At 40.5% G+C, this 20,870-nt stretch overlaps 1 protein-coding gene across 2 annotated transcripts in view; it reads left to right on the top strand.

Moving 5' to 3' along the window:
* dennd1b (DENN/MADD domain containing 1B) overlaps window positions 1-20,870 on the top strand; it is a 252,123-nt gene that overhangs the window by 193,611 nt on the left and 37,642 nt on the right. For both annotated transcript variants that reach the window (XM_057840683.1, XM_057840682.1), the window contains one exon: window positions 5,523-5,612. In XM_057840683.1, coding sequence (XP_057696666.1) covers window positions 5,523-5,612 — 90 coding nt within the window. The remainder of the gene's footprint in view (window positions 1-5,522; window positions 5,613-20,870) is intronic.

Here is a 20,870-nt window from a genome sequence, read left to right as displayed (position 1 = left end):
AGTTTAGGGCAGGGGTGCCCAAGTCCGGTCCTCGAGAGCCCTTATCCAGCTTGTTTTCCATGTCTCCCTCCTTGAACACACCTGAATCAAATGATCAGCTCATCAGCAAGCTCTGCAGGAGCCTGATAATGATCCTGATTATTTGAGTCAGGTGTGTAGCAGGAGGGAGAAATGGAAAACAAGCTGGACAGGGGCTCTCGAGGACTGGACTTGAACACCCCAGGTTTAGGGTTAGGGTTTGTTAACTTAAGCATTTATCATTTCTTAGTTAAGGGACACATGTGCTACACTTGACAATGAGGGTCCCAAAAGCATTCAGTAATGGTTAATAAACGTTAAGGGGCGGGGGGACTTAAGCATTTATAATTTCTCAGTTAAGGGACACATGTGCTACACTTTATAATAAGGGTCCAAAAGCACTCAGTAATGGTTAATAATGACCAACAAAGAGCAGAGGGAGGGAGGAAAAGTGAGACTACATGATCGGCTCGGGATAGCTCATCTGTATATGGCGGAAAACACTCAGGTGACTTGAAGTTCCGTTCTGAGACCCCCCAATTTGGCCAACTTTCAAAATTGTCCTATATGCATGTGTGATACATCATTGGAAAGCCTAAAACTTCAATTTTCTGGAGGAAGAAAAATTTTTAAACAGCAAAACCCCATCTGGAGGTGAGAGCACGCGAGAGCAGAATTACTGACACCGTGACTTTAACGAGATATTATCGCGCATTTACCTTGTTTCGATCCAAAAACTCCATGTAGCATGTATCATGGAGTGTCAAGACACAGATGTGAAAAACCACAGCTGGATTTTGGGGAGATTTTATGGGTGAAACATGGTAATCTAACAAGGGTCGCGATGCAGAAATCGCAGACATCAAGGAGGGGTCGAGATTTTCTTTTTCATATATATTCCCTTTTAAACTTTTTTTCCCAATTTTTCTTTGTGTAGATCGATTATCATCTAACATATCGGAGAAAATCTGACAGTAACAACAAAAAAAATACAATTAAGCGATAGTTATAGATATCCGTGACTTTTTTACAGACACCATTTTTTTCATTGTGACATAATTTGTTTAAAAGTTTAAAATATGTGAGTGAATAATCTTTTAGTCGTTTTTTTTTTTTTTTTTTTCACGAAATATGTGACATCAATTAATGATTCTAAGCTAAAAACGACAGAAATTTTGAATAATAAATATAATTAATTACCTTCGTTTCATGGCTTGGTTTACACAAAAGCGGTTGCGCGACGTCTGTGAACGGGGGTTTTCAGGGTAAAACGGACAAATTAAAAATAGTTTGGGGGCTCAATGCACCATGAATCTGCTATGGCAGAATATAGACATATTGTTCTGTCAAACACAACAGTTGTATTGGCTTAAAATACAGCAATTACTTTTAAAGAGGAGTGCAAGAGCAGAAACAGCTTTTTCAGTGTTTTCTGTGTTTTCCGCCATATATATACATATAAATATATATATATATATATATATATATATATATATATATATATATATATATATACACACACAGTGCCTTGCAAAAGTATTCGGCCCCCTTGAATCTTGCAACCTTTCGCCACATTTCAGGCTTCAACCATAAAGATATGAAATTTAATTTTTTTGTCAAGAATCAACAACAAGTGGGACACAATCGTGAAGTGGAACAACATTCATTGGATAATTTAAACTTTTTTAAAAAATAAAAAACTGAAAAGTGGGGCGTGCAATATTATTCGGCCCCTTTACTATCAGTGCAGCAAACTCACTCCAGAAGTTCAGTGAGGATCTCTGAATAATCCAATGTTGTCCTAAATGACCGATGATGATAAATAGAATCCACCTGTGTGTAATCAAGTCTCCGTATAAATGCACCTGCTCTGTGATAGTCTCAGGGTTCTGTTTAAAGTGCAGAGAGCATTATGAAAACTAAGGAACACACCAGGCAGGTCCGAGATACTGTTGTGGAGAAGTTTAAAGCCGGATTTGAATACAAAAAGATTTCCCAAGCTTTAAACATCTCAAGGAGCACTGTGCAAGCCATCATATTGAAATGGAAGGAGCATCAGACGACTGCAAATCTACCAAGACCCGGCCGTCCTTCCAAACTTTCTTCTCAAACAAGGAGAAAACTGATCAGAAATGCAGCCAAGAGGCCCGTGATCATTCTGGATGAACTGCAGAGATCTACAGCTGAGGTGGGAGAGTCTGTCCATAGGACAACAATCAGTCGTACACTGCACAAATCTGGCCTTTATGGAAGAGTGGCAAGAAGAAAGCCATTTCTCAAAGATATCCATAAAAAGTCTCGTTTAAAGTTTGCCACAAGCCACCTGGGAGACGCACCAAACATGTGGAAGAGGGTGCTCTGGTCAGATGAAACTAAAATTGAACTTTTTGGCCACAATGCAAAACGATATGTTTGGCGTAAAAGCAACACAGCTCATCACCCTGAACACACCATCCCCACTGTCAAACATGGTGGTGGCAGCATCATGGTTTGGGCCTGCTTTTCTTCAGCAGGGACAGGGAAGATGGTTAAAATTGACGGGAAGATGGATGCAGCCAAATACAGGAACATTCTGGAAGAAAACCTGTTGGTATCTGCACAAGACCTGAGATTGGGACAGAGATTTATCTTCCAACAGGACAATGATCCAAAACATAAAGCCAAATCTACAATGGAATGGTTAAAAAATAAACGTATCCAGGTGTTAGAATGGCCAAGTCAAAGTCCAGACCTGAATCCAATCGAGAATCTGTGGAAAGAGCTGAAGACTGCTGTTCACAAACACTCTCCATCCAACCTCACTGAGCTCGAGCTGTTTTGCAAGGAAGAATGGGAAAGAATGTCAGTCTCTCGATGTGCAAAACTGATAGAAACATACCCCAAGCGACTTGCAGCTGTAATTGGAGCAAAAGGTGGCGCTACAAAGTATTAACGCAAGGGGGCCGAATAATATTGCGCGCCCCACTTTTCAGTTTTTTATTTGTTAAAAAAGTTTAAATTATCCAATAAATTTTGTTCCACTTCACGATTGTGTATAGTGAAGATGGTGTACTGCTGACCTCGACTCGGGACGTCGTGAGCCAGTGGGGAGAATACTTCGAGGCCCTCCTCAATTCCACCGACACGCCTTCCTTTGAGGAAGCAGAGTCTGGGGACTCCGTGGTGGGCTCTTCGATCTCTGGGGTTGAAGTCACTGAGGCGGTTGGAAAGCTCCTCGGTGGCAAGGCCCCGGGGGTAGATGAGATCCGCCCGGAGTTCCTGAAGGCTCTGGATGTTGTAGGGGTGTCGTGGCTGACACGTCTCTACAACATCGCGTGGACATCGGGGACAGTGCCTCTGGATTGGCAGACCGGGGTGGTGGTCCCCCTTTTTAAGAAGGGGGACCGGAGGGTGTGTTCTACTTATACTGTAGAGGGATCACACTCCTCAGCCTCCCTTGTAAAGTCTATTCAGGGGTGCTGGAGAGGAGAGTCCGCCGAGAAGTCGAATCTCGGATTCAGGAGGAGCAGTGTGGTTTTCGTCCCGGCCGTGGAACAGTGGACCAGCTCTACACCCTCGGCAGGGTCCTCGAGGGTGCATGGGAGTTCGCCCGATCAGTCTACATGTGTTTTGTGGATCTGGAGAAGGCGTTCGACCGTGTGCCTCGGGGAGTCCTGTGGGGGGTGCTCCGGGAGTACGGAGTACCGAGCCCCTTGGTAAGGGCTGTTCGGTCGCTGTACGACCGGTGTCAGAGTTTGATCCGCATTGCCGGCAGTAAGTTGAATTCGTTCCCAGTGAGGGTTGGACTCCGCCAAGGCTGCCCTTTGTCACCGATTTTGTTCATAATTTTTATGGACAGAATTTCTAGGCGCAGCCGAAACGTTTAGGGGGTCCGGTTTGGTGACCTCAGCATTGAATCTCTGCTTTTTGCAGATGATTTAGTGCTGTTGGCTTCATCAAGCCGTGACCTCCAACTCTCACTGGAGCGGTTCGCAGCTGAGTGTGAAGCGGTTGGGATGAAGATCAGCACCTCCAAATCCGAGACCATGGTCCTCAGTCGGAAAAGGGTGGAGTGCCCTCTCCGGGTCGGGGATGAGATCCTGCCCCAAGTGGAGGAGTTCAAGTATCTTGGGGTCTTGTTCACGAGTGACGGTAGGAGGGAGCGGGAGATCGACAGGCGAATCGGTGCGGCGTCTGCAGTAATGCGGACTCTGCACCGGTCCGTAGTGGTGAAGAAGGAGCTGAGCCAAAAGGCAAAGCTCTCGATTTACCAGTCGATCTACGTTCCTACCCTCACCTATGATCTTGTTTTTTCAGTCACGACCCAAAGCTTGTGACCGAAAGAACAAGATCCCGGATACAAGCGGCCGAAATGAGTTTCCTCCGCAGGGTGTCCGGGCTCTCCCTTAGAGATAAGGTGAGAAGCTCGGTCATCCGGGAGGGACTCGGCGTCGAGCCGCTACTCCTCCGCGTAGAGAGGAGCCAGCTGAGGTGGCTCGGGCATCTGGTTCGGATGCCTCCCGGATGCCTCCCTGGAGAGGTGTTCCGGGCATGTCCCACCGGCGGGAGGCCCCGGGGACGACCCAGGACACGCTGGAGAGACTATGTCTCTCAGCTGGCCTGGGAACGCCTTGGGATCCCGCCGGAGGAGCTGGTTGAAGTGGCTGGGGAGAGGGAAGTCTGGGCTTCCCTGTTAAAGCTGCTGCCTCCGCGACCCGACCCCGGAACAAGCGGAAGATAATGGATGGATGGTTGCAAGGTTCAAGGGGGCCGAATACTTTTGCAAGGCACTGTATTTTTTTTTTTTTTTTAATTGAAAAAAAATCTGCGATGGACTGAGGGCGCAAACTCAGTAGCGAGGGATCACTGTGTATGAAACATTATTTTATTTGTAATTTTCTGACAGTTACATATTTTTTAATATAAAGTTATTCGTTTACATTCTTTTTACAACTTTTTAAGTATTTTTTTTTTCTCTTTTTCTTCCCAGAAAATGCACAGACAGACCTTTTTCAACCTTTTAGTTATTACCTTTTTCCTGCGTCTGCAAACAGAGGATATTTATTAGTATTTGGATGACAGGGTTAAATTTAAATATTTAAAATTTAAATCAGTCTGATGCTTTGTTAAATTTTAATATTTAAAATGTATTTTATTTTAAATATAAAAATACAACTTCTTAAAAAATAATAAAGCGAAATTTAAATATTTAAAATTTAAACTATTCCATCTAATTGACTGTACAATTGAAAACCTACAAAATGTGGTTAAAAAATGCAACTTCTTAAAAATAATAAAGCCAAATTTAAATATTTAAAATTCAAATTCAAACTATTCCTTCTAATTGTCTATACGATTGAAAACCCACAAATATGGTTCATTTATAATCAGGACAGAGACCCCCGAAAATGTAATTGTTATGTGGATTAATATTCTGAATGTATGAGGTTTTTGACCATAGTGTGCATATGTGACCAAAACACATCAAGTTTACAGTATATCCACTTTCTGTCACGACCTCACAGGAGGAAGAGGAGGAAGGGATAACTATCTGTGCAGGGTCGCCCACTAGTACCAAGAGCCTGTCTCCAAGGCGACTGCAAAGGCTGAGAATGGTATGACACACTCACAGACACACACCTACACACAGAGGTAAATTTTTTTAACTATCACTGCGCTGGTCATACCATCTTGACTGATGAAAATGCAGCCTTTCACCTCCGTTATCCACTCGCTCTCCTTTCTCCATTCTCATCATCGACTTACCTAGCTGTCTGCACTGTAGCAGCTCTCAGTAGAGCATCACTTTGTCAGAGTGCCAATGTAACGATAAGCATTTCATTTTCTTTTAACGTGCGACTGTTATAGGGGCAGGATCTCTCCCTGAACAGCATTGAGAGAAGAAGCTACTCCTTAACTGATCAGCATTTCCTGTGAAAAACTTTCTTGTCCACTGTGGGCATTTTGTGTTTTTTGTCTTGGTGTATAAATACGAGCGCACACATGACCTGCAATCAGATAAAGTTGCAGCATTCACTTTTCAGGTTTAAGGGAATTCTGTGATAATATTTGCATGTCTGGACAGTACTTAATCATGCATCCTAAGGGATACATAAGTTTACTTAAACATTGTTCTATTAAAACACGCCAATTTCCATTTTCAACATAATGCCTGCATGTACATAGTGACATTTTGGTCCCGCTCGTGTAAGAATGTAATTAGGAGAGATTGTGGGGTCCCTAATTAGCATTGTGTGTCCATTGTGTGCGACCAGGCTGCAAATTCTTTGCACACAAGAAGGTGCGAAGGCCTGAGGGGTGAAGCAGGGGAAGGGCAATTAGGGCTTTTTCCCCAAGACCTTCTCTGGGTGCATACAAAAGATGCTCGCAGATGAACAGTTAACATGCAATATATGTGTGCACGCTCCTACCAACACACGCGTGCTATATTAAGGATACACACTCTCTCACACCCGTGCCCCTGCCATTAAGAGCTGTTCATTGCCACGGTAACGGGCCCCTGGAGACCACTGGAGGAGGGTCACTTAGGACTCAGGATTGCATGTCCCACAACTGTGATTATTAATCACCGTCCAACATTACATCCTCACGATGTAGATTTAAGATCTCGTCCCTTAACACATAATTATCAAACAATCAAAGTTGTAAATAGTAGGGCTGTCAAAATTATCGCGTTAACGGGCAGTAATTAATTTTTCTTAATTAATCACGTTAAAATATTTGACACAATTAACGCACATGACCCGCTCAAACAGGTTGAAATGACAGTCCATTTGTTACTTGTGTTTTTTTGTGTTTTGTCGCCCTCTGCTGGCGCTGGGGTGCGACTGATTTTATGGGTTTCAGCACCATCCATGAGCATTGTGTAATTATTGACATCAACAATGGCGAGCTAATAGTTTATTTTTTGTTTGAAAATTTTACAAATTTTATTGAAACGAAAACATTGAGAGGGGTTTTAATATAAAATTTCTATTACTTGTACTAACAGTTATCTTTTAAGAACTACAAGTCTTTCTATCCATGGATCGCTTTAACAATGTTAATAATGTTAATGCCATCTCGTTTATGTAATAAACAAATACAGTACCTATGTACAGTATGTTGAATGTATATATCCATCTTGTGTCTTATCTTTCCATTCCAACAATAATTTACAGAAAAATATGGCATATTTTATAGATGGTTTGAATTGCGATTAATTACGATTATTTAATTTTTAAGCTGTGATTAACTCAATTCAAAATTTTAATCGTTTAACTGCCGTAGTAAATAGTAAACTGAGTCCACCAGAGTATTTAATTGTCATCACTTTACAAACTCATATTCAGTTATTTGAGAACTACCTTTCGAACGCCGGCATTATGTGCCAGCTCCTTCTACCTTTGGATATTTTATATGACAATCGCTTACTTTAACCTGCTATGACAAAGCTATAAGTTGAGTTGGGTTTAGGAATCTGTCCTCGTTATTCTAAGACTAGTAAAACCTGCATCATTATTGTGAACGTTAGCTAAGCTAAGGCAAGTAAAGAGTAGTCGTGAAATTGGCAAAATCCCAGTTTCTTGTGATGATGCAGTCAGATGCCAAGAGCAAGCTAGCGACAGAAGTGATGACAAATTGCCGAGATAGGACTGCCAGATTCATTTCATACTCACTAGCTGACTAACTATTGCCACAGATTACTATTTTATGCAGTACTGGTGCTACAAAATGCCATGTGAACATTGCTTTGATCACATGAAATAACATTTAAAAAATGTTTAATGCAGGTTTCATTCCAGAAGAGATGGTAAAAAAAAAAAAACTGGTGCTCTGATGCTTGTGTCATTCTAATGAACCTCCGTCTTTCGACGCAAAAGTTTCAGAGCTGGTTTGAAACAGAACCGTCACTTGACTGATGACGTTCAAAGCTTCATTTGTCCCGAAACTGCTTCAGACGTCATCAATCGTGTGACAGTTTTTAATCTTACTGTAATTTCCCAAATATAACGTGCAATTTTTTTTCCCCAAAATCAACTTGTAAAATCATGGTGCGCATTATAAACGGGTACATGGATGGAGACAGAAATATATATACTGTATTTTATATATATATATATATATATATATGTATATGTATATATATACAAACTGATTTTTTTTTATTGACACGGCCACGTTGTGTTGAAGAAACGTATGCGGCGATCCGTTGCCGACCATTACGGACGTCACCATTTTGTTTCGATAATACTTCACTCTGATCGGCCGAATGATTTCGTCTGTGTTAAATTCTGCTTTTTTCACTCTTCATAAAGCACAGAATTTAGTTTCTTGAACTCGTTTGAGTCAGATCATAACAAACGTAACAACACAGACTTCCTGTGTGTGTCCCTCAGGAAACTCAAACCCGAATAACAATAGTTCCTATTGTTACTGTCGTGTCGACAGCGATGAGCGCTCTCGGATTTCCGACTTACGTTCTCACTTTCATTTTACCGTATCAATCCATGGAAGAAACATTTATTCATCACGATGAAACGAGCTAGTTATACAGCAGCCTTTAAAAGAAAAGTCACATCTGTTTTGTTTCCTCCTATATTCTGGTAAGTTGGAGAAGTTGTCAAATCATATTATTACCGTAAATATCGTTAGTTTATGGTAATGTTTTGAACTACCAATATGCTATGCTTGTGCTGTGTTTCACCAGTCAGTAAAATGACATTTCTGTATCTCTACACGAGCTCTGTTTTCTGGTATTCTTCTATTTAATGGTGCTAAAATTAGGGTGCGCATTATAAACGGGTACAATAATTTTCCCTAGATTTTACAAGTAAATTTGGGGTGCGCATTATACACGGGTGCGCCTTATATTTGGGAAATTACGGTACTTTCATACTTGTGCTATAGTGCAATATACACTCAGCCAGACATGGCACAATATTACTGTCTGTCGTTTGCGTGTATATGAAAGTGTGCAGACGAAGTAAATGAGGAAGTGTTGAAAGTTTCAAGGCAATGTTTTATTTGACAATCCACTGCAATCTTTCCATATACAACAATACTTTAAGTATACCATGAGATATACACTTACTTATGAGTCCCTTACACACACACCGAAACACCCGGTAAATTCAATTTTATTTGTAAAACCCTATATCACAACAGCTTTGTCTCAGAGGGCTTTACAGAGTCATTTTGATACACAGATACAGTAAATGATTGAGATGACTCCATGTCCTGGGCATCCCACATCCTTAGACCCTCCATGGCGGCAAGGAAAAACTAAAAAAAAACCATGGGGAAAAAGAGAAACCTTGGAGAGAACCACAATCAGGAGAGACCCACTCCCAGGACGGACAGGCTATAGATGCACCAGGACTGATGATGGGTAGTAGCAGAAGGGGTTCCAGTTTGTAGAGATGCAGTGGAGTAAGGGAACATGAGGAGGTCCATCTAGCCAGATGAGACGGGTGGGCAACGAGGACGTCCATCCAGCCAGATTTCAGGATAGTCAGACGGCTGCGGCTGAAAAAGTAGTCCCTCCCCAGAGGGCAGCGCTTGTATGTGAACGCATTTTCCCAAGTCGACTGACACCGAGATTACACGGACATTTCACGGGTCGCGTCTTAGTATAATTCCCGGGAAAGTCCCAGGACGAGGCTTATGTGAAAGCAAGCGTTAAATTCCAGTGTCACAGCACGATAGCTGATGACGTAAATATCATGGCGGGCCGTTGTCACTTTCTCTTTCTTCGCAGTAAGAAGAAAAGTGGTAAACACACATCGAAATGATCAACATAGCAAGCTGAAAATCGATGAATTAAACTGAAAACATAACGAAATTAAATTGCTGCTGGATCGCAGAGCCGAGGAAGAGAGTCCATCGTCCATCTTTGGAAAAGTGTGGTTTATTTTGTTGCCGATGTTAGGGTCCACAACTGCGGAAACCAGGTTGTACCTCAAGGCAGAAAGCAACGGAGGGACGCGTTCAAGGGTTTATTAAATACAGTGGTACCTCTACATACGAAGTTAATCCGTTCCAGGACCTTGTTTGTAAGTCGAAATGGTCGTATGTCGAGCAGGATTTTCCCATAGGAATACATTATAATTCCATTAATTCGTTCCACAGCCCAAAAACCTGCACTAAATCCTTAAAAAATACTGCTGGTACTATTACAAATGGCAATTACATATAGCAAAACAAATAAATAATAAATAAAAATCGGATTAATAATATAATAATAATAATAATTCCTGTAATAGTGTAACGAAACGGGTTCTAATAAGGCGGACGTTTTTTTCTGTACCTGAAGGCACCGCGGGGCTCACGTGACAAAGAGGGAGGGGAGCGGGTGAGAGTTTACTTTCGCTTTCAATGCTTTCTTGAGAACATCGTCAACTGCGGCAGACAGCAGGCGTTTTGTGTTGAATCAGTTGTGAAAGAAATGATGAAAACGTGGCGAAGCTGGCGATTTCTCTGGAGATGTTACCACAATAAGAATTGTCAGCTTAACTTATAAAGACTGGCGAACGATGGTCGGAGGAGGACCGTGGAGATGTATTGTTGAGCCATTTCACCCCACGCTCATATTTTTCTGTCATTTGCATCTTCATTTAGAAGGTAAGCGTCAACTTTTTCCTTGTTTCACCACCTGTACAAACCTTTTCTGAAACTTGTGTTGATTTGTCACACAAGAAAATCCGCCGTGCATTCGTCTGCGGTGCTGCCATTGTCGTCGTATTTCGAGCATGTCGTCGGATGTAGAAACAAATGGCGAGTCAAATTTTACGTCGGATGTCGAAAAGTTCGTGTGTCGAAGCGATCGTATGTAGAGGTACCACTGTACAAACAAAAATTCACGCGACCGCGGAAAAGGGGGAATAACACAATGGGTCCGTGACAGTAGGTCGACAGGGATCAATAATACTAACTTAAGCGGTAGGCAGAGAGGCAATAAGACAACAAAACAAATACACTCGCCTGGGCTTAATTACAGTCTTGATGAGCTTGAATTGGCTGCAGTTACGATATCGGGAACGCTCCCACAAACGGCTCTGTAAAAAAAACACAATTTGACCAACATTGTCACAGCCGATGCCGACCAAAAATGACATAATATCCGGGTTATAAAATCGCGCCAGAAACCCTCCCCGCACAGAGAGCTCCAGTGCGCAACACGGGACGAGCCTGTGAAAGTGTCCAACCCGGGTCATTGCCAGGATATCTCTACATGCGTGAATGCAATGATGCGAGTAAATCCTGCGTCACCTTAACCGGGAATTTACCAGGATACAGGGGCGGACTGGTAATCTGTGGGTTCTGGAGGATCACAGAACGGCCGGTGCCCTGGACAGCCGGCGGCCGCCATTCATTATACATCACTGTTTCTATCCCCCCTATTCTCTGATTATCTACAGTTCGCATCCCATCCGACAGGTGGCAGCAATGTGCCTGGCTGTTCACCGCCAATCTGATAGAAGAACAAAGAAAGCACAGAGTAGCCCTCATTGGTTCCTTGTGGAAGCTAAACAGCGATGAGCGTTAATGCACAATATGGATGGTGGCGGCAAAAAAAGAGAAGGGTGGCACGAAGAAGGTTAGGGAGAAAAAAATTGAAGAAACTGGAGAGCGAAGCATTAAAATGTCATAAGTTGACAAATATTTTCGCAAGCAGCAGTCTGGCTGCAACGGCTGCGTCGGGTAAAAACTGCCCAGCCCCCGGCGATGGTGAGAGTGGGAGCGGCAGCCGCTCTGACGTGCAGCCAGTGCAGGGAGAAAGAAAAGAAGAGGGAGGTGGTAATGATAAGCTGGTGGAAGTTCCCCAGACAAGCGCAGAGCAAGTAAGTAGGGATGAAGAGGTTTACTTGCTCGGTATACTGGCAATTGTTATCCACCAGGTAACTACATTTTAAATGAAATAAATGACAATTAAAGGGTTAGTGCCAGTTAGTCCATGTACCCGTTTGAAATCGTGTCAAGTTACAGTATGCTAGTCCTACAGAAAAAATATTTTAGCTGTAAAACGACGTATGCACACGCAGCAGCAATATTAACTCAGAAGAAATTTAAAATATTTATGAAATGAATGGTTTTACTTTAAAGTTTAGGTAGCTAAAATGATATGATTTATATTTTTAATCATTTATATATCGTTTTGTTTTCTGGTTAATACTTTCCAATGAAGGTTATGTATAAAGGATTTGTCTTGAAATGTTTATTGTATTTTCATTAAAATTTATTATTTGTGTGGTAAGATTAATTATGGCATAAACAATGAAGTCATTTTATAGACACGGGGGATAGGTGCTATTATAATCAATTGGATACATAAAACTTGCTTTAAAAAATTAATTCTTTGATTTGTTTATTCAGGTTGATCATAGAGCTAGGACAGAAGATGAATCCAATTCCAGTTCAGCCTTGCAGTACTTTGAGCGCTCCAAGTCAGACAGTCACAGTCTAGACACATTTTTTACTTACCACCCTTAGAAGACAAAACACCTGACTGTACAAAAAGTATTCATACGCGAAGATGGCACAGACAGAAAATGGCTAACACACTGCGAAGAAAATCATAATCTATATTGTATATTTATAAAAATGCAATGTGTAGTTCTTCATAGCCGCTTCATTTTTCTCTCAAAGTGCATTTCACAATAAAATGTTAAAAAAAAAAAAAAAAATACTCTCCCAGGGGGCATGCCCCCGGACTCCCTAGAGGGTCTGTTTTTCCCTTCGTACAGCGATTCTTGTGGGCTGGGCTGAGTCAAAGTCCAGGGCTGCTTTTTGGTCCCAGTCCGCCCCTGCCAGGATAAGTTTGTGAAAGGGGCTATGGTGTTATGCAATTTGTGCCCAGTGTTGGCTCGGCAAAAGTTGTCCTTTTTTTTTTTTTTTAAGATGGCGTGCTCTTGTGCGAGGAAGCAGAAATGCAGAGGAAACTACGGCGGCTTAGATAAACCAAAATGGTGCAGTTTTGAAAATCGAACGTACCGATTTGAACGTTTTTAACATCGTTTTAGCCGAAAAAGTCAGTTTCGGTTCAGAATCCATTCATCGAACAGCATTAATGTGTTGCATCACTGTCACAAACATTGTAGAAGTTCCTCAAAGCAGACATGGTTGTTTGGCTATTGATTTACCTGCACAGTGTGACATAAGGAGGCGAGTGAAAGATGGTTTGCTGGCATTTTGGCCTGCTCAGAAGACACGAGTTATTGATGTATTTTGGTCGTCAATAAAAGACATGAATTGTCAATCACCCGGAAATCAGCCAATAATGATCGGCGGCAGATCGATTAAAGTATCCCTAATACAGTATACACTATACAGTATGTTATATATAGATACTGTATATTTAACATATTTTAAGTCTGTATGCTTTCCACATCCTGGTAAAAGAGCATAAGTGTTTGAATTTAGGGTGTAAAAAAACAGCCTTTGTTGCTCATCCATCTTATCTGTGTCTCTCCTTTTGCTCTGTTCTTCCCCTCCACAATCATCCCTGTGAAATTGTGATAGTATTGTTTGATCTGAACCAGGTGTTCATTGCAACAGAAACTGACCTCATTGGGAATAAGTTGCCGTTACTTGCAGTGTTACTCATTGAAGGTTAAAGTATAGACATGTCCCCCGTCCTTGTGAGGATACATACAAAATAATTTAGAAATAATAATAATGCATTGCCCTCGATCTATTTAATAAACACTGATGAATTCTTGGCAGATTAGTTAAAAGTTTGTCTGCTAATTCAATTACAGTGGTACCTCGACATACGATCACTTCGACACACGATCTTTTCGACATCCGACGTAAAATTTGATTCGCCATTTGTTTCTACATCCGACGACATGCTCGAAATACGACGACATAACAGCAGTGCAGATGAACGCACGGCGGATTTTATTGTGTGAGAAATAAACACAGGTTTCAAAAAGGTTGGTACGCGCGGTGAAACAAGGAAAAAGGTAGCGCTTACCTTCTAAATGAAGATGCAAATATTATATTATTCTGATTTTTATTTATAATTTATGTGTTTTGCTATGTGTAATTGCCATTTGTAATAGTACCAGCAGTATGTATTAAGGATTTAGTGTAGGTTTTTGGGCTGTGGAATAATTTAATGGAATTATAATGTATTCCTATAAATCCTAAATAAATAATTAGAATCATTATCAGGCTCCTGCAGAGCTTGCCGATGAGCTGATCATTTGATTCAGGTGTGTTAAAGATCTGGAAATCAAGCTGGATAGGGGCTCTCGAGGACCGGACTTTGCACCCCTGTCTTAGAATTTTATGGCTGTAACACGTTCCAAAAAAGTTAGGACAGATGGCATAAAGGACTGAGAATATGGAAGAATGCTCATCAAACACCTGTTTGTAACATCCCACAGGTGAACAGGTTAAGTGGGAACGGGTGGGTGCCATGATCGTCTATAAAAGGAGCTTTCCTGAATTGCTCAGTCATTGACAAGCAAAGATGGGGTTCCCCTCTTAACAAGTGCATGAGAAAATAGTCGAACAGATTAAGAGTTTCACGATGTGCAATGGCAAGGAATTTAGGGATTTCATCGTCAGTAATATCATCAAAAATCACATGATCTGTTGGAAAAGAACCAACCGGATTGTTATGGACACAAAGTTCAAAAGCCAGTATCTGTCATGGCATGGGACTGTGTTATTGCTAATTGCATGGGTAACTTACACATATGTGAAGGCACCTTAAACGTTGAAAAGTGCTTGCATTTTTTTAGACTAACATACATATGCTCCCATTCACCAAACGTCCTTTTCATGGACGCCCCTGCTTATTTATGCAATACAATGCCAAACCACATACTGATTTTGTTCTAATTCGTGGCATCGTAATAAAAAAGTGTGGGTACTACACCCACGGTGAAAACAGTGAGACAGTTCACTGTTTGGTAGGATGAGAAAATGTCGCAAAGCCTTTGACCGTGGGTGTGGACTGGTCTGCCTGCAGTTCAAATGTCGCAAAGCCTTTGACCGTGGGTGTGGACTGGTCTGCCTGCAGTTCAGACATAATTGTCTCCCTTTTAGAATGAGTTGTGCGTCATAAAGCTTAAAATTTGACAACGGAGACTCCAGATTGTTGAACAGCTGATGCTGTGCATCAAGAAAAGATGAGAAAGAATTCAATAATTAGTGTCCTCAGTTCCCGAATGTGAAAAGAAAAGCTGTTGTAACACAGCAGGGGTCGTGAACCTTTTTGGCTGAGAGAGCCATGAACACCACATATTTTTAAATGTAATTCTGTGAAAGCCATACAATATATTTCAAACTAAAAATACAAGTAATATGTGCATTTTATGTAATTTCAACACTTTTAAAGTACAATAAGTGTCTGAATTATTTTTAATAACTTACATAAATAATAATGATTAAATTAAATTAAATATAATAATTAAATAATATTAAAATTGTTGTTTTGATATTTTGTTGTGTCCATATATTCCCGCTATGTTTAGAATGTTTCATCTTGTTTCATTGTGTTTGTGCAACATATCCACACAAGTTTCAGCTTGAAAAGACTGTTGTACCTACGGTTTTAAACCAGCTGGAGGCAGCATTCGCTTCTTGACGTGCATGGACAAAAAGTGTTCACATTTTAGAGCGAATGAGAAATGAGCTGTCTCGAGACAGACGTTGTTGAAAATATTTTTTTTCCTGTTTCAGGTGGAAAAAAAGGTATAATTTGAATGTGTATATTAGTGGATTGCTTTATTTAAGGATGATTGTGATGTGTACTGTGTGTTAATATAGTTCAGAAATATGTTAATCGTTAAGTATGTTTATGCATGATAGCAGATGTGTTCGTAAGAGCGAGCGGACTGCCGCACTTGTCCTGAATGTCGCCTGTTTACCAGCTTGCCAAAGGAAAAAATGTGAGCTCCCCTTACTAGTTGCTGTTTTTAACGCTTCCCCTGTGGCCTTTACGCCCGCCAGGTTTTCCCCGAGGTCCGAGCGCCCTTCCCATTACATAACAAAACTTTTTTTTTCTGTTTTTAACTAATTTGCTCCCAAAAACGTAGAAATACGTTCTATTTTTAATTGTTTCAGTGTCCCAAATACGTATTTATACGTCTTCTACCCGGCTGTCGTGGCCACAACAGCGTCATCTCTCAGTTAGTAATGTGTAAATAAATTGTTACTTTGCTATCAAAAGCTCTATTTGTCTTGTTGTTTATGTTATTTTGTAAAAGGAAAACATTATTTAGATGTTTGGGATGTAACTAAAGCAAAAAATAGCTGTGTTAAAGTCAGTTATGTTTGAAATGTATGCTTTCACAAAAGCGCAATTTCTCTGTTTTTTCATCAGAAATTGAAAATTGCTCAAACTAAGCTATTTTCTAATGCTGATTTACAAAGAATGAAAAAAGATACAAACTTACTTTTTTTCTGCTGAAAGAAGAGAGTCTAATCTTTCTTTTGGTGGTGTTTATATAGCAATAGAACAGAATTTTCTTTGGGCATTGCAAAATCAGTCAAAATCCAGTAAAACGGCCGGGAGCGAAGTGGGTTGCACCGTTGAAAATGGCTGGGAGTGAATGAGTGAATAATTGAAGATTTGTCTGCGAGCCAGATGCAGCCGTCAAAAGAGCCATATCTGGCTCGCGAGCCGTAGTTTCCCGACCCCTGGTTGTAAACATGACCCTGCCCCAGCTCTTTTGGAATGTGTTGCAGCCATAATATTATTTTCTAAAAACGATCAAGTTTATCATTTTAAACATTAAATTTGTAGTGTATTCAATTAAACACAGATTGAACATGATTTGCAAATTATTGTATTTTGTTAAACACAACATCTCAACTTCATTGTATTTGGGGTTGGACATTTGAAGCATCAAAAATTGCATTCCAGATACATAGTACAAACTATGAACAAATTTTTTTTTGTTGTTGCAATTTTTTTTTTTTACTCTGCTGCATTCACCATCTGTGCGACCTGTGAAGCATCCAGTAGCAACAGAACGTTGAAAGGTTTGATTTAATGAAAAAAATTCCAATCTCCCCAATTTTTACTTTTTCTTTTCTTTCTTTTTTTTAAATGAATATATATATATAAACACTCTGCCCTGGAAAGGAATGAGATGAATGAAGTTCACACTGTGTTGTATGAGTATGTGTTTTGCTCTTAAGATATGTACACAGTCCAGCGTGTGGGTGATTTGGAGCATTTTGGAAAGTTTGTTGATTAGGAATGTAGGAGGAATCCTTTGGTGTGATGAAAAAAAAAACACTCTTGGCTTCAAACAGCAGCTACTGTTTTGGCTCCTCTGTGTCTTCCTATGTGAGTGTTTTCTTTGATTGAATGTCCATTGAGGACGGCCCTTGAATATTGGTAGTTTGCTCGAAACATCTCTGTCTTCTTGGATAGTGCATAAGTCTATCTGGCCGTAGCCAACATATGTTCAAACATATGTTGTACACAGGCCAGTCACAGGCAACAAAGTGACAGCTGTATAAAGAGCAGAGGTTATCGAGTCCCAGTTATGGACAGGTCTACTCACAGAATATACAGTTTTATAAAATGCGCGCAAACAGAGAGATAACTCAGTATGTCTCTTATGCATGCGTGTCTGGGTGTGTGTGTGAATTGAATAAATGCATGGTTGGAGATGTTTGTGAATTCCGTCAGTAGGAGACTGCTCATATATTCATGGCGAATGGACACAGTCACGATATAATGTTTACACATAACTTGACATGTGCTCTAATGTGGAAAATGTTTTCTGTATACGCACACACACCCCTGTACATAATATATACTGTGCCTGAATAGAATATTTGGGTATACAGTATATATGTGTGCCTGTATTCTGTTTGTGTTATAAAGATATGTGTGAGTGTGTGTATACAAAGAACCATATTATCACCAAAATCAATTGAAATATACCGGTGAATAGTTGTTTCTTTATACAACATTCATCAACAATGTTTTGTGGACATAGGTTTTTAATTATGTATGTCAGGGCTGCTGCTTTCAATTATTTTCGTATAGTTGACTAATCGATGAACTGGTTTGGTCGAATAATCGAGTAATCGGAAAAGTAACATTAACAATTAAAATACCTGAGCTAAACCTCAAACGGTAAAAAAAAATAAAATAAATGAGGATCCAAGTACAACAAAAGAACAATTGGCGAACTTGCATACCAAAAGTCCACTAGCTTGAATGCTATAAAATGCTTTTTTATTTTTTATTTATTTATTTTTTTATTACAATGCTCTTAACAAATGGTATAAACACATATTCCCACGAAAAAATGGCTTAATATACCTATAAACTAAATTACTAATGCATTAAAAAAAAAAAAAAAAAAAAAAAAAAAAAAAACTTTAGCTCAAACAAAAACTTAGCTTATGTTGGTCTTAACAGGTAGCAGCTGGATTCAGCCATGTGAAATGAGTTATGTCATATTCACTGTTGCAACAATAAAACTAAATGCGTACACTTTCAAAACAAACCATTACAAAGCCCCTTTAATAAACGAATACTGAAAGCAGCAAAATTTAATTTGAATCTTTTTTTTCTAATCGAATTACTTGACTTAATCGACGAATCGTTGCAGCACTAGTGTATGTGTAAACTTTCTGTGTCATTTTAAATGAAAAGGGTCGAAAGTTTTATTGTTCACCACTGTATGGAAGAGAAAAAAAAACGGTTTTCACAAATGTAATAATTATGTAATATATTATTTGAAGATATTTTTCTGATGTACAGTATGACCAACAATTACCATAATTATAATACATTGAAAAAGAAACAAGGACTTAAATGCAAAAGCAGTCAGTTATGTCCCAAAGGCATACATTCAAATCAAGTGTGGCTTTGTCAGAAAAAGAAGTCAGTAAACATTAAAAAGTTGAAGCCCAGACCCAAAATCCTGAAAAGGTCTTGATGCGTTCTCCCTTGTTACTCACTGGAGATTCTTGGGTTTTAACTTTTACATCAATATAAAAGGTGGGGGTAGTCCTGACTCTTGATCGATCATAACTAATTCATGGGATATTGGGTGTTTTGTTGCTGCAGAGTTCTCGTATTCCCTAGACTAAAATCTAGCAATTAACTTTATTTAGGATGTATAAAATACTTAGAATTTCAAGCAAAAGTACATCATGGAACAGACAGCTTTGTGTACAGCTGTGTCACTGGTTTGATTTCCTTTCTGAAACCAAAGTGCCATCTCCAGGCGATGATGATGTACTGCACCGTCGCTCTTCTCACTCAGACACCTGGATGAGGCTTTAGGTTTAATAAAATAAGCATGAAACATATTTTCCTCCTTTTATATATAGCTCCTGTTTTAAAGTGTGCTTTCAGCGATGGCCAGTTGGACGGACGAGCACTGGAGTTTGTCTCAAACAGTGTTTTTCTCCGCCTCTTTGGAGCGTGCTGCTCTTAAACAGGCAAACTTGGCCGGCCTTCTGCAGAGACTCTGCCTCTCCCTGAGGTTTGTTTGCATTTTACCGGCATCTCTTTATATATACTGCCAAGTTGTGAGATCAGTGGACACTCAGAAATACCCTATGAAATATATAACGTAAGGCGGGCTTTTAAGGCCTGCTAGAGTCTGGCCCCGCCACAGAGAGAGTTGTTTTGCATAAGTATTCGTGCAGGGGAAAGTTTGTTCCTTCAAATACTCTTGCCTAAATGGATGCTGAAGATTTGATTTTACTCTTAAACGTCTTGCATTGGGACTGTGAAGGTGGTGAGGACGAGGTCCGAGTGTTTAGTTCATAATTTACTCACAAGCCTGTGAAGGTTGAGTTTCCTCTCCAAATGCAGTACTGTAGATGATGCCAATCTTTTTTTCTCTTTCGCCAAGTACTCTGGAATTGGGATCAAAGCGCCGAAATGATAAAAATGATAAGGAAAGAAATAAATGTTCCTGTCAGAGACAAAAAAGTAGTCATAAAAGCTGAGATATTAAACATGATCATTGGTGGAGAATGGACTCCCAATCAAAATGCATGCTGGAAGTCATTTTCGTTGAAGGATTTCACATTCGGGTTGCGTTTTTCCACATGCTGCTGCTATGCAGTCGAAGACAAAAGTGATGGCAGAATGACAGAGGGAGAAAATGTGAAACAGGGACCCGATGGAGGAAGATCATTTTTTCATTTGCACCTTTCAGCTTCCTATTAGCCCACAGCAAGGAGCTAATGGAGCAGCAGTATGATAATCTGTTGTTGTTCTTTTTCAAGTTCTGCTATGTGCTGTCAGGCCTGGGGCTTGACTATATTTGACTGCGGGTGCCTCCAATCTTAAACATGCGTTTGTTCTTTACATTTGTGCACAGTGCATCAGAGTTCACGAGTCAGACAAATAGCTGCTGTTGAGGAACTCTTAGCAGAAAAGTGTGAAAACCAAAGTTGTTGGGAACACTGTAATTGTACCCGCCATGCTTGGGGTTCACCGCCAAGGGAAGCAATGACACGTTGATGAGGCCGTGAAGGAAGGGACCGTCATTTTACGGCTGCCTGTGTAACTTCCTTTTCGAGACGTGACCAAAGTTATAACTGAGATCACAGCGGCATGCAGGCCTCGTGACCTGTGTCTGCTTGTGTTTGGCATCACCTTGCTTTAATAAAAAACCTAGCTTCGCAGAGAGGCCCCGCTTCGCCAAGCATGCTCAAATGAACAGCCTCGTACACACAGAGCACATGTGTGTGCGTGTATCGCAGGTGCATCTACACTCTGGTCGGCAACCGCTTCAGACTGGCCCAAGATTTACTGCCCTGACACAGGAATCCATTAAATGCTGTTTAGAGATCCCGGGCCGGAGCCCCTCTGAAATCTCTTTCATTATAGCTGCAAGCTACCATGGAAGGGCAGCGAGATGCCCAAT

This window comes from Corythoichthys intestinalis, chromosome 7 (genome assembly GCF_030265065.1).
Source record: "Corythoichthys intestinalis isolate RoL2023-P3 chromosome 7, ASM3026506v1, whole genome shotgun sequence".
Taxonomy (NCBI): domain Eukaryota; kingdom Metazoa; phylum Chordata; class Actinopteri; order Syngnathiformes; family Syngnathidae; genus Corythoichthys; species Corythoichthys intestinalis.
The sequence above is the reverse complement of the archived record's forward strand: the minus strand, read 5'-3'. Positions and strand labels throughout refer to the sequence as shown.